The sequence below is a fragment of the Callithrix jacchus genome, chromosome 3 (genome assembly GCF_049354715.1).
Source record: "Callithrix jacchus isolate 240 chromosome 3, calJac240_pri, whole genome shotgun sequence".
NCBI classification, from domain to species: domain Eukaryota; kingdom Metazoa; phylum Chordata; class Mammalia; order Primates; family Cebidae; genus Callithrix; species Callithrix jacchus.
The window spans coordinates 28402337-28415829 of NC_133504.1; the positions used below are offsets into that span (position 1 = coordinate 28402337).

The window sequence follows — 13493 nt, forward strand, 5'->3', positions numbered from 1 at the left end:
ACAGTCTCCACCAGCCCTATGATGCAAACTGCTTTTAGAGACCATCAGCAGGCAGGAGGCAATGATGGAGCGGGGACAATGACTACCATGTTAGAGTTAGCTGCTAGAGGTTGCATAGGACAATATCCCTTAGAGTCAGCATGGCCAAGTGATGATTGCCCTTGGTATACATTACAGGATGGCATGAGGAAGTTAAAGAGAGAAGCCATGAAGACAGCTATTGCCTTGGGTCAGGCTGATACCTACTTAACCATCGGCTTAATGCCCACACATCGCAGTTTGTTAATTAAGACAGCTCCCCCTGCCTATAAGCCCCTGATGATTACCTTGTTACTGAATGAGACTGGGAACCCTATTGATCATATTTTAGAAAAGATGATAGAGCTAGGAGTTATGGGAGAGTGAAACCAGCCCTCAAGAGAGTCCAATAAAGAGGGGAAAACTAACAGAGTAACTAGGAAGGAAATGTTCCAGGCTTTATTAAAAGCTGGAATGAAGCCTGACAAATTAGATGGATTGCCAACTAGTGAGTTGTGGGTTCTGTATAAAAATAAAGTTAGAACTGTGAAGAAAGTACAATTTGGCAATGATACAGAGAAGACAAAAATTAACCTTTTCTTTGGAACTACTGAAAAGACTGAAGCTAAAGAAACCCCTGAGGTTAAACAGATCTATCCTTGGGATGATTTGTTTGAAAGTAAATGACTTGTTAGCCAAGCCTCAGTATCAAGGAAATACTATGACATTTGTCTTCATGTCCCCATAACAACTTTTTGGAAAAATGGGTCTATTACAAAAACTCGTGCTTTAGTGGATACTGGGGCGGAGGCTTCCCTTGTTTATGGTAATCCAGCAAAATTCAAAGGTGTACATACTACTATTACCAGATTAGGAGGATCAGAAATTAGTGCTAAGCAGGTGGATTTAGAAATAAAAATAGGACATACTCCAAAAAGAAAATATACTGTAATGATTGTGCCTATACCAGAGTACATCCTAGGGATGGACATTCTAAGGGGTATGACGTTACATCTAGAAGATGGGAAATACAATTTTGCTATTGCTAAATTAACCTACAAGATCTTTCCTAATATTATTATTGGAAAATTGTTGATAGAGCCTCTGACATTACCAACCCCAACAAAAGTTATCCACTGCAAGCAATATAAAATACCAGGTGGCCATAATGAAATTACTGACACTACTGAAAATTATGTAGAAGCTGAAGTAATGGTCCCATGTACTTCTCCATGGAACAGTCCTATTTGGCCTGTTCGTAAATCTGATGGCTCCTGGCACATGACTGTAGATTATAGAAATTTGAATGCTGTGACACCTCCATTGCATGCTGCTGTACCGGATACTATATACATCATTGAACAAATCCAAAAGCACCCCAGTCAGTGGTATGTAGTAATAGACTTAGCTAATACCTTTGGTACAATCCCAATCAACCTGGACCAATGGCAATACTTTGCTTTTACCTGGAATGGAAGGCAATACACCTTTACCAGACTACCACAGGGATATAAACATAGTCCCACTCTGTCATAAAATTGTGGCTGAGCATTTAGATCAATGGAATTTTCCCAATGTGATTTTACACCATTATATTGATGATATTGTGATTCAAGGCCACGATAAAATAACTATGCAACAAGCACTACAATCTTTAACTGAACATTTTATCAGTAAAGGATGGAAGATTAATCCAACAAAAATACAGGGACCCAGTCAACATGTAAAATTTTTAGGAATATATTGGGATCATGGCTTACATGCCATTACCCCAAAAGCAAAACAGAGAATATTAGATTTTCCCCCTCTGTCTACCAAAAAGGAGGCACAAAAATATATTGGCTTATTTGGATGCTGGAGACATCATATACCCCATTTGGGAATGCTATTACAACCACTTTTTAAAGTAACTAGGAAAAAATACCAATTTGAATGAACTCAAGATCAACAGGACGCTTTTGAGAGAACTAAAGAGACAATCCAGCAAGCCTTAGATTTATGGCCCCTACAGTCAGGACCTGTTGAATTAATGACTAGTGTAGAAAGTGAACATGCTAATTGGAGTCTTTGGCAAAAGCAGAATGGTAAACGGGTTTTATTAGGATTTTGGTCTCAAAAATTGCCCAAATGTAAAAACCCATATACCCAGTTAGAACAACAATTATTAACTGCTTACTGGGCCTTATCTGAAACAGAACATTTAACCACCGATAAAGAAGTAATATTACGGCCTCAAATTTCAATAATGCAGTGGGTACTTTCTGACCCGGTATCACATAAGATTGGACATGCCCAAGAATCCCATGTCATTAAATGGAAATGGTATATACAAAATCGTGCTAAACCAGGCCCCACCAGAGTTTTGCAGCTACATGAAAAGGTTTTTTCTTGCCCAACTGATGAAGGTAATCATGATCAACTCATTAAACATATCGACAGTAAAGTTTGGGCTAATAAAGGATATGACTCTTTAAGTAAGGAACAACAGAAGCACGCATGGTTTACAGATGGCTCTGCTAAATACATAGGGGGAAAGCGGCACTGGAAAGCTATAGCATATAATCCCGCTCTGGATTGTACACTAGAAGCTAGTGGAGCAAACAGCAGCAGCCAACTCGCCGAATTACACGCAGCCTGGCTGTGCCTGGAAAAAGAATATGGGGGAGAATGTCATGTGTTCACAGATTTCTGGTCTGTGTATATAAAATTATTAACCTGGATTACACAATGGCAGCATGATAATTGGAAGATTCGTGACTGTGATTTATGGGGAAAGGACTTATGGCAAAATATATGGATTGTATTGCAAAGTACTAATGTTTCTGTTTTCCATGTAGACGCTCACGTGCCTACTGACTCTATTGAATGTATTTACAATAAGAAGACTGACCAATTAACTAAAATTAGCTCTAATACTTACCCTGAAGATCATCCCAAGTGCGCAAAATGGGTGCACAAACACACTGGACACTCAGGAGCCAAAGCTATGTACAGGTGGGCGCAACAGAGAGGCATATACCTGCCATTAGATGTATGTAAAACCATCACAACACAGTGTCCAGTTTGTAACCAAGAACGGTTGCAAAATATCCCCCGTATCATCACAGGAGAATTAGCTCGAGGAAAACAAGTGGCACAAATTTGGCAAATAGATTACATAGGGCCGCTCCCCATTTCTAAAGGGTGCACTTACATATGTACTATTGTGGATACTTATTCTGGTGTGCTTATTGGATGTCCCTATAAACGGGCCACACAAAAAAATACTCTGAAAACCTTAGATTATATTATTTTATATTATGGAGTGCCATTACAAATACAAAGTGACAACGGATCTCATTTTAAAGGTAAGTTAATTACTAATTACTGTGCTCAATATAATATAGAATGGATTTATCATATACCCTATTACCCACAAGCAGCAGGCCTCATTGAAAGGATGAATGGGTTATTAAAGGAAAACCTACGGAAATTAACCAATCCAATGTATTCAGGATGGAAAACCTTTTTATTACCAGCCTTACAACAACTTAATAATAGACCCCTAACTAGTGGCCAAACACAGTTGCAACGGATGATATATTCCTCTAATACAGTTAAGATCAGATCCCAAGTAACACATGAGCCTATAACTATCTCCTGGTGGAGATTCCACCCAGATGCAATACAACCTTGGAATGCTACTAATGCTGCTGCAGGTTATAATTTATTTAACTACTCTGTAACTAAATTAAATAGCAAAACTCAACATGTAGTACCCACTGGAATAGGTTTACAGTTACCTTCAGGATATTATGGACAAATAGCTGCTCGATCTAGTCTAGCACAAAAAGGAATGACAATCTTAGGGGGAATAATTGATGCAGATTATTACGGTGAAATCAAAGTGCTTTGTTATAACCTTGGTGAAGAAGATATCATCATCTTGCCTAAAGGCCACCGAATTCCAGTTTTACAAAACACAGTATGGGAATCACAAAGGTTCACTCCAAAATCAGCTCATTTAGGATTTGGCAGTATTGATGAAAAGAAACAAATATCAGGTCATGTTTGGGTACAAACATCTCCCCATAAACCATTACAAGCTGGAGAGACAGTAGCACAAGGAAGAAATAACTGAATATATGTTCTAATTCCCCCTGCTGATACTCCTATATTAGTACCTTCTAATCATTTGTTTCATCGTGTATAGATTTGTGTATTTACAGGTGTTATTGTTAGCACTCACGTCTGGATTGCTTGGACCATTTCCCCCAGACAAATCTTGTCTCATCAAACTACTTCCAGCAATGGACACATAATTCTACAGTGGGGATGGGTCAACTCCACAAAAGTAAGAAGTCAAGACTCTTACAATTGTTCTGCTAATCAAGTTTGTCACCATACCAATCTTACTATTAGTGGAGATACCAACACTATACTTACCTATTGGAGGGGACAGAAACCTGCTCGAGGCATAATTTATAGTGATGATAGTATAACTATTAATGTCACTTCTAAAGTGAATATTTCCTGTTGTCAACAAGATTTAACTACTATGCTATGTCCCTATCATGTGCTGCCAATTCCATACCCTTATTATTATTTGCAACCAGAATTTTATGGTATCCACATTGACAATAGAAATATAACATATAAAATCAATGATTGTGCTGTAACTATAAAAGAATTAGTATGTACTGATTTACAGCAACAGAGAGAACCATGTCTATTGCATTTTTCTGTTAATCATTGTATTTTTACCTTATTACCAGTAAGTAATTACACTGCCCTTTTTGAAGTCCAGCCCCATACATTATGTATTGTATCCAATCAATCTGAAGTATTGTCATATATGCAAGTTGATTTTCCATTTGTTGGATGCATTTATAATATCTCTATCTTTCCCTGGCATAATTCTACTATTTATTTAACCCCAATCATTGACTATGAAAATATCACTTTCCCCCGAATAAGCCTGCCCCAACCAAAGTTGGAAACCTATTTAAATCTAACTACTATATTATATGAAAATAAAGCTTTAAATCAGACATTACAGAAAAGAGATCGACAATTAAGTGAATATAGACTAAAAACCATTATAGTAAGTCATACACTGCAGGACTATTCCCATGCTGTAGTGACAGATAGTAATCATAACTGGTGGGATTGGTTATTTACACACTCATCAGTGACATATAGATTCGTCCCACTGTTCATTATTGTATTTATTTTAATGATTATTAGTATATGTAGTTGTTGCTGTTCTTTGTACTTATATCAATGCATTAAGAATTTATATGATGCATTTACTTACAACTATTATGTGTACAATAAGTCCGCCCATGCCTAGGGCCGAATTGTAATGGAACAGAAGGAATTAATTAGGTTTACAAGTCATGGACAGACTCAATATCTTCATTTCCTTATCATTAGGAACATTCCAAGCTCAGAATTTTCCCAATGCAAAAAAAGGCTCTGAAGAGCTGGACCTGGGAACCTGGCCAGTTCCCTGATCCAACTTTTGGTAAACATTTCAAGGATGTTAGTTTCATGATGAAGACGTGGACAGTGTCCTGACTTGACCCTTCTTTGTCTTAAAAAGCATAAAAGATTGTTTAGCAGAAGCCGAACTGAGCTTCGGTGGTGACTTGGTCTGGACTTGTGAAAACCCGTGCCACTTTACTGCCAGTGTTGAAGTTTATGAGCGTCTCAAGGTATCCTTGTATATAAAATATTTTTCTTTCCTTGTAAATGAATTCTCTTTCTTTTCTCTATATACTCAGCTGGGGTTTCTTCTTCCCACGAATCTGCCTGAAAAGATTAAAAAATCCAAGCTTGATACTGAGCAGTGCTCACACAGTCATTCCAAGCATGTCCAAATAAAAAAATTTATGGAAATCAACTGCAGACAATTCCAGGCAAGGCAAATCGAGGAAACACAATGTTAGGCAAAACAATTCCAGGCAATTACATTAAATGAAATTCCAAAAAAAAAACTATTAGGCAATTTCAGGAAAGACAATTACAGACAAGGCAACTACAGGCAATTCCAGGTAAAGAAATTTGAGTCGAAAAACTTCCAAGAAATTCCAGTTAAGGAAAATCCAGGCAGGGCAATTCCAGGCAACTCCAGCCAAGACAACTTCAGGCAATTCCAATCAAGGCAATTTCAGGCAAGGCTTTTCCAGGCAATTTCAGTCAAGGCAATTTTAAACAAGGAAACAATAAAATTCCAGGCAGGGCGATCCCAGACAAGGCAATTCAAGGCAATTTCAGACAAGGCAATTCCAGAAGAGGCTATTTCATGGAATGTCAGGCACGCAAATCTAGGCAATGCAACTTTAGGCATTTCCAGGCAAGGCAATTCCAGGCAAGGCAAATGCAGGCAAAACAATTACAGGCAAGGCAGTTCAAGGCAAAGCAACTCCACACAATTACAGGCAATGCAATCCCAGGTAAAGAAATTTCAGGCAATTCCAAACAAGGCAATTCCAGGCTATTCCAGGAAAGGTCATTGCAGTCAAGGAAATTACAGGCAATATCAGGCAAGGCAATTCCAGATGAGGCAACTCCAGGAAATGCCTGGAAACGGAACTAGAATCAAGAACATTTCAGGGAATAACAGGCAAGAAAAGTTTAGGCAGGGCAATTCCAGGCAACTCCAGCCAAGGCAATAAGAGTCAATACAACTTCAGGCAATTCCAAGCGAGGAAATTTCAGGCAAGGCGTTTCAAGACCATTTTAATCAAGGCAATTTTAAACAAGGAAACTTTAAGAAATACAAGGCAAGGCGATGCTACGCAAGGCAATTTCAGGCAATTCCAGGCAAGGCAATTCCAGGCAATGCATCTTTAGGCAATTCCAGGGAACGCCATTTTAAGCAATGAAATTAAAAACAATTCTAGAAAATAAAATTCCAAAAAAGGCGTCTCCAACTTATTCCAGGATATGCAATTTCATGAACAAATTTCCAGGCAATGCTATTATAGGCAAGGTAATTCCAGGTATCTCTGTGCAACTCCTGGCAAGAGAATTACATGCAAGACAATTCCAGGAGATTTCCAGCAATTCAAATCCAGGAAACCCATTTAACAGAAAAGAAAGCAGGCAAGGCAATTTCAGGCGAGTCCATTTCAGGGAAGGCAATTCCATGAACGGCAATTTCAGTCAATTGCAGTAAGAAAAATTTCTAGAAAAGCCAACTGCAGGCAAGGCAATTCTTGACTAAACAAGCTTTAGCTAGGCAATTCCAGGCAGTTTCAGACAAGGCAACCTTGGCAAGGCAATTCCAAGAAAGGACATACCAGGCAAATCCAAGATGAGTAATTTTAGTCCAGGCAATACCAGTAAATGGAATTTCAGCAAGGCAAGTCTAGGCAAGGCAATTCCAGGCCACACATTTCCAAGCTAAGCAATTTCAGATCAGGCAAAAATAGGTAAGACCATTCCAGGCACGGCAATTTCAGGCAATTCCAGGCAAGGCGATTCCAGGCAAGGCTACTTTAGAAAATTAAGGCAAGGCATTTTTCAAACAATTCCAGGCAAGACAATTCCTGGCAAGGCAAATCCAGGCAACTTTAGGCAAGGCAGTTTCAGGCAAGATTATTCCAGCAATTTCTAGGCATGGCAATTTCAGGTAGAGCAATTCCAGGCAATTCCAAAAAAGGCCATTCCAACAAGGCAATTATATAGAAGGCAATTCCAGGCAAGGCAATTCCGGGCAATACCAGGCAAAACAATTTCATGTAAGAAAATTCCAGGTAAATCGAGGCAAGGTAATTTTAGGCAAGGCAATTCCATGCAATTCAAATCAAAATAATTTTAGGTAAGGCAAATCCAGTCAACTCCAGGACAGGCAATTTCATGCAAGGCAATTCCTGGCAAGGCAAATCCAGGGAATTCTAGGAAAAGCATATGTAGACTAGGCATTTCCAAGCATTTCTAAGCAAGGCACTTCCAGGTATGCCAATTCCAGGCAATTCCAGGAAAGGCAATTTCAGCAAAAGAATTATACAGAAGGCAATTCCAGGCAAGGCAATTTCAGGCAATTACATGCAATGCAATTTCAGGAACGGGTATTTTAGGCAATCAAAGGCAAAGCAATTCCAGCGAAGGCAATTCCAATATATTCCAGGCAAGGCAATTTCAGGCAGTTCCAGGCAAAGAGATTCAATATAAAAAAATTCTAGACAATTCCATGCAAGAAATTTCAGGCAAGACATTTCCTAACAACTCCAGCCAAGGCAATTCCATCCAGTTAAAGGCAAGACAATTCAAGGCAAGGAAGTTACGGTCAATTCCAGAGAACACACTTCCTGGCTAGGTCATTCCATGCATGTCCAAATATAAAAATTTCTGGAAAGTCAACAGGAGCCAATTCCAGGCAAGGCAAATCCAAAAAACACAATGTTAGGCAAAATAATTCCAGGCAATTACAGGAAATAAAATTTCAAAAAAAATTATTAGGCAATTTCAGGAAAGGCAATTACAGACAACGCAACTACAGGCAACTCCAGGCAAGGAAATTCGAGTCGAAAAACTTTCAGGAAATTCCAGGTAAGGAAACTCCAAGCAGGGCAATTCCAAGCAACTCCATCCAAGGCAACTTTAGGCAATTCCAATCTAGGCAATTTCAGGCAAGGCTTCTCCAGGCAATTTCAATCAAGGCAATTTAAAAAAAAAAAAAAAAAAAAAAAAAAAAAAAAACAAAAAACAAGAAATTTCCACGCAGGGCGATCCCAGGCAAGGCAATTCATGGCAATTTCAGACAAGGCAATTCAAGAAGAGGCTATTTCATGGAACGTCAGGCAGGCAAATCCAGGCAATGCAACATTAGGCATTTACAGGTAAGGCTATTCCAGGCAAAACAATTCCAGGAAAGGCAATTCCAAAATATTCCAGGCAAGGCAATTTAAGGCAAAGCAACTTCACACAATTACAGGCAATACAATCCCAAGTAAGGGAATTTCAGGCAATTCTGAACAAGGCAATTCCAGGCAATTCCAGGAAAGGCCATTGCAGTCAAATGAATTCCAGGCAATATCATCAGGCAAGGCAATTCCAGATAAGGCAACTCCAGGAAATTCCTGGACATGGAACTAGAATTAAGAACATTATAGGAAATAACAGGCAAGAAAAGTTTAGGCAGGGCAATTCCAGGCAACAACAGCCAAGGCAATTCGAGCCAATACAACTTCAGGCAATTCCAAGTGAGGAAATTTCAGGCAGGGCTTTTCACGGCCATTTTAGTCAAGGCAATTTTAGGCAACAAAACTTTAAGAAATAAAGGCAAGGCGATCCCAGGCAAGTCAGCTTTAGGTAATTCCAGGCAAGGCAATACCAGTCAAGGCAACTCCAGAAAATTATAGGCAAGGCAATTTCAGGCAAGGCAATTTCAAACAATTCCAGGCAAGGCAATTTCAAACAATTCCAGGCAAGACAATTCCTGGCAAGGTAAATCGAGGCAACTTCAGGCAAAACAGTTTCAGGCAAGGCAATTCCAGCAATTTCTAGGCAAGGCGCTTTTTGGTAGAGCAATTCCAGGCAATTCCAGGAAAGGCCATTCCAGCAAGGCAATTATATAGAAGGCAACTCCAGGCAAGGCAGTTCCGGGGAATACCAGGCAATACAATTTCAGGTAAGAAAATTCTAGGCAACTCGAGGCAAGATAATTTTAGGCAAGGCAATTCCATGCAGTTCAAGTCAAAATAATTTTAGGTAAGTCAATTCCAGTCAACTCCAGGACAGGCAATTTCATGCAAGGCAATTCCTGGCAAGGCAAATTCAGGGAATTTAAGAAAAAGCAGATTTAGACAAGGCATGTCCAGGAATTTTTAAGCAAGGCACTTCCAGGTATGCTAATTCCAGGCAATTCCAGGAAAGGCAATTTCAACAAGGCAATTATAAAGAAGGCAATCCCAGGCAAAGCAATTTCAGGCAATTACATGCAATGTAATTCCAGGAATGGGTATTTTAGGCAATCCAAGGCAATGCAATTTCAGCCAAGGAAATTACAATATATTCCAGGCAAGGCAGTTCAAGGCAAGACAACTCCAGGAAAGAAAGTTACGGCCAATTCCAGGTAACACAATTCCTGGCTAGGTTATTCCTCGGATGTCCAAATAAAAAAAAATCTGGAAAGTCAACAGCAGGCAATTCCAGGCAAGGCAAATCCAGGAAACACAATGTTAGGCAAAACAATTCAAGGCAATTACAGGAAATGAAATTCCAAAAAGAATTATTAGGGAATTTCAGGAAAGGCAATTACAGACAACGCAACTACAGGCAATTCCCTGCAAGGAAATTCGAGTCGAAAAACTTCCAGGAAATTTCAGGTAAGGAACCTTAAGGGAGGCCAATTAAAGGCTGCTCCAGCCAAGGCAACTTCAGGCAATTCCAATCAAGGCAATTTCAGGCAAGGCTTTTCCAGGCAATTTCAATCAAGGCAATTTTAAACAAGCAAAGAAGAAAATTCCAGGCACGACGATCCTAGGCAAGGCAATTCAAGGCAATTTCAGAAAAGGCAATTCCAGAAGAGGCTATTTCATGAAATTTCAGGCAGGCAGATTCAGGCAATGCAACTTTAGGCATATAAAGGCAAGGCAATTCCAGGCAAGGCATATCCAGGCAAAACAATTCCAGGAAAGGCAATTTCAGGATACTCCAGAAACGGCAATTCAAGGCAAAGGAACTCCACACAATTACAGGCAATACAATCCAAGGTAAGGAAATTTCAGGCAATTCCAAACAACGCAATTCCAGGCAATTCCAAGAAAGGCCACTGCAGTCAAGGAAATTCCAGGCTATATCAGGCAAGGCAATTGCAGATGAGGCAACTCCACAAAATTTCTGGAAATGGAACTAGAATCCAAAACATTTCAGTGAATAACACGCAAGAGAAGTTTAGGCAGGGCAATTCCAGGCAACTCCATCCAACTTCAGGCAATCCAAGCAAAAAAAAATCAGGCATAGCTTTTCACGGCCATTCTAATCAAGGCAATTTTAAACAAGGAAACTCTAGGAAATACAAAAAAAGGCGATTCTAGGCAGGCAATTTTAGGCAATTCCAGGCAAGGCAATTCCAGGCTAGGCAACTCCAGAAAATTATACTCAAGGCAGTTTTAGGCAAGGCAATTTCAAACAATTACAGGCAAGACAATTCCTGGCAAGGAGAATCAAGGCAACTTTAGGCAAGGCAGTTTCAGGCAAGGCAATTCCAGCAATTTCTAGGCGAGGTACTTTTAGGTAGAGCAATTCCAGGCAATTCCATTAAAGGCAATTCCAGCAAGGCAATTATAAAGGAGGCAATTCCAGGCAAGGCAATTCCCGGCAACACCAGGCAACACTATTTCAGGTAAGAAAATTCCAGGCAACTCGAAGCAAGTTAATTTTGGCAAGGCAATTCCATGCAATTCAAGTCAAAACAATTTTAGGTAAGACAATTCCAGTCAATTCCAGGACAAACAATTTCATGCAAAGCAATACCTGGCAAGGCAAATCCAGGGAATTTAAAGAAAAGCAGATTTAGACACGGCATTCCCAGGCATTTCTAAGCAAGTCTCTTCCAGTTATGGCAATTTCAGGCAATTCCAGGAAAGTCAATTTCAGCAAGGCAATTATAAAGAAGGCAATTCCAGGCAAGGCAATTTCAGGCAATTACAAGCAATGCAATTCCAGAAACGGGTATTTCAAGCAATCCAAGGCAAAGCAATTCCAGACATGGCAATTGCATGCAATTCCAGCCAAGGCAATCCCAGGATATTCCAGGCAAGGATATTTCAGGCAATTCCAGGTAAAGAGATTCGATAAAAGAAAATTCCAGACAATTCCAAGCAAGAAATTTTAGTCAAGGCATTTTCTAGCAACTCCAGCCAAGGCAACTCCAGGTAGTTCGAGGCAAGACCATTTCAGGCAAGGAAGTTACAAGCAATTCCAAAGAACACAATTCCTGGCTAGGTCATTCCACTCATGCCCAAATAAAAAAATTTCTGGAAAGTCAACAGCAGGCAATTCCAGGCAAGGCAAATCCAGGAAACACAATGATAGGCCAAACAATTCCAGGCAATAACGGGAAATAAAATTCGAAAAAAATAAAATTATTAGGCAATTTCAGGAAAGGCAATTACAGACAACACAAATACAGAAAATTCCAGGCAAGGAAATTCGAGTCGAAAAACTTCGAGGAAATTCCAGGAAACGCCAGCCAAGGCAACTTCAGGCAACTCCAATCAAGGCAATTTAAGGCAAGACTTTTCCAGGCAATTTCAATCAAGTCAATTTTAAACAAGGAAACAAGAAAATTCCAGGCAGGGCGTTCCCAGGCAAAACAATTCAAGGCAATTTCAGACTAGGCAATTCAAGAAGAGGCTATTTCATGGAATGTCAGGCAGGCAAATCCAGGCAATGCAACTTTGGGCATTTACAGGAAAGGCAATTCCAGGCAAGGCATATCCAAGCATAACAATTAGAGGCAAGGCAATTCCAGGATACTCCAGGCAAGGCAATTCAAGGCAAAGCAACTCCACACAATTACAGGCAATGCAATCCCAGGTAAGGATATTTCAGGCAATTCCAAACAAGGCAATTCCAGAAAAGGTCATTGAAGTCAGGGAAATTCCAGGCAATATTAGATAAGGCAATTCCAGATAAGGCAACTCCAGAAAATTCCTGGAAATGGAACTAGAATCAAGAACATTTAAGAAAATAACAGGCAAGAAAAGTTTAGGCAGGGCAATTCGAGCCAATACAACTTCAGGCAATTCCAAGCGAGGAAATTTCAGGCAAGGCTTTTCAAGGCCATTTTAATCAAGGTAATTTTAAACAAGGAAACTGTAGGAAATACCAGGCAAAGCAATTTTAGCCAAGGCAATTCCTGGCAGGCCAACCCCAGAAAATTATTGGCAAGTCAATTCCAGGCAAGGCAATTTTAAACAATTCCAGGCAAGACAATTTTTGGCGAGGCAAATTTAGGCAACTTCAGGCAAAACAGTTTCAGTGAAGGCAATTACAGCAATTTCTAAGCAAGGCACTTTCAGGTAGAGCAGTTACAGACAATTCCAGGAAATGCAATTCCAGCAAGGAAATTATATAGAAGGCAATTCCAGGCTAGGCAATTCCGGGCAATACCAGGCAAAACAATTTCAAGTAAGAAAATTCCAGGCAACTCAAGGCAAGGTAATTTTAGGCAAGGCAATTCCATGGAATTCACATCAAAATAATTTTAGGTAAAGCAATTCCAGTCAACTCCAGTAAAGGCAAATTAATGCAATGCAATTCCTGGCAAGGCAAACCCAGGGAATTCCAGGAAAAGAAGATTAAGACAAGGCATTTCCAGGAATTTCTAAACAAGGCACTTCCAGGTATGGCAATTCCACGCAAGGCAATTTCACGCAATACAATTCCAAAAACGGGTATTTTAGGCAATCCAAGGCAAAGGAATTCCAGACCTGGTAATTGCAGGCAATTCTAGCCAAGGCAATTCCAGGATATTCCAG

The 13493-nt window shown here is 39.7% G+C and overlaps 1 protein-coding gene across 1 annotated transcript in view; it reads left to right on the forward strand.

The window, feature by feature from the left end:
- The first annotated feature begins 1020 nt into the window (after positions 1-1020).
- The window catches only part of LOC118152009 (protein dispatched homolog 3-like), a 52310-nt gene continuing 39837 nt past the window's right edge, over positions 1021-13493 (forward strand). Inside the window, 1 exon segment of the mRNA XM_078366061.1 lies at positions 1021-1406. Within this exon segment, the coding sequence (XP_078222187.1) occupies positions 1021-1406 (386 nt within the window).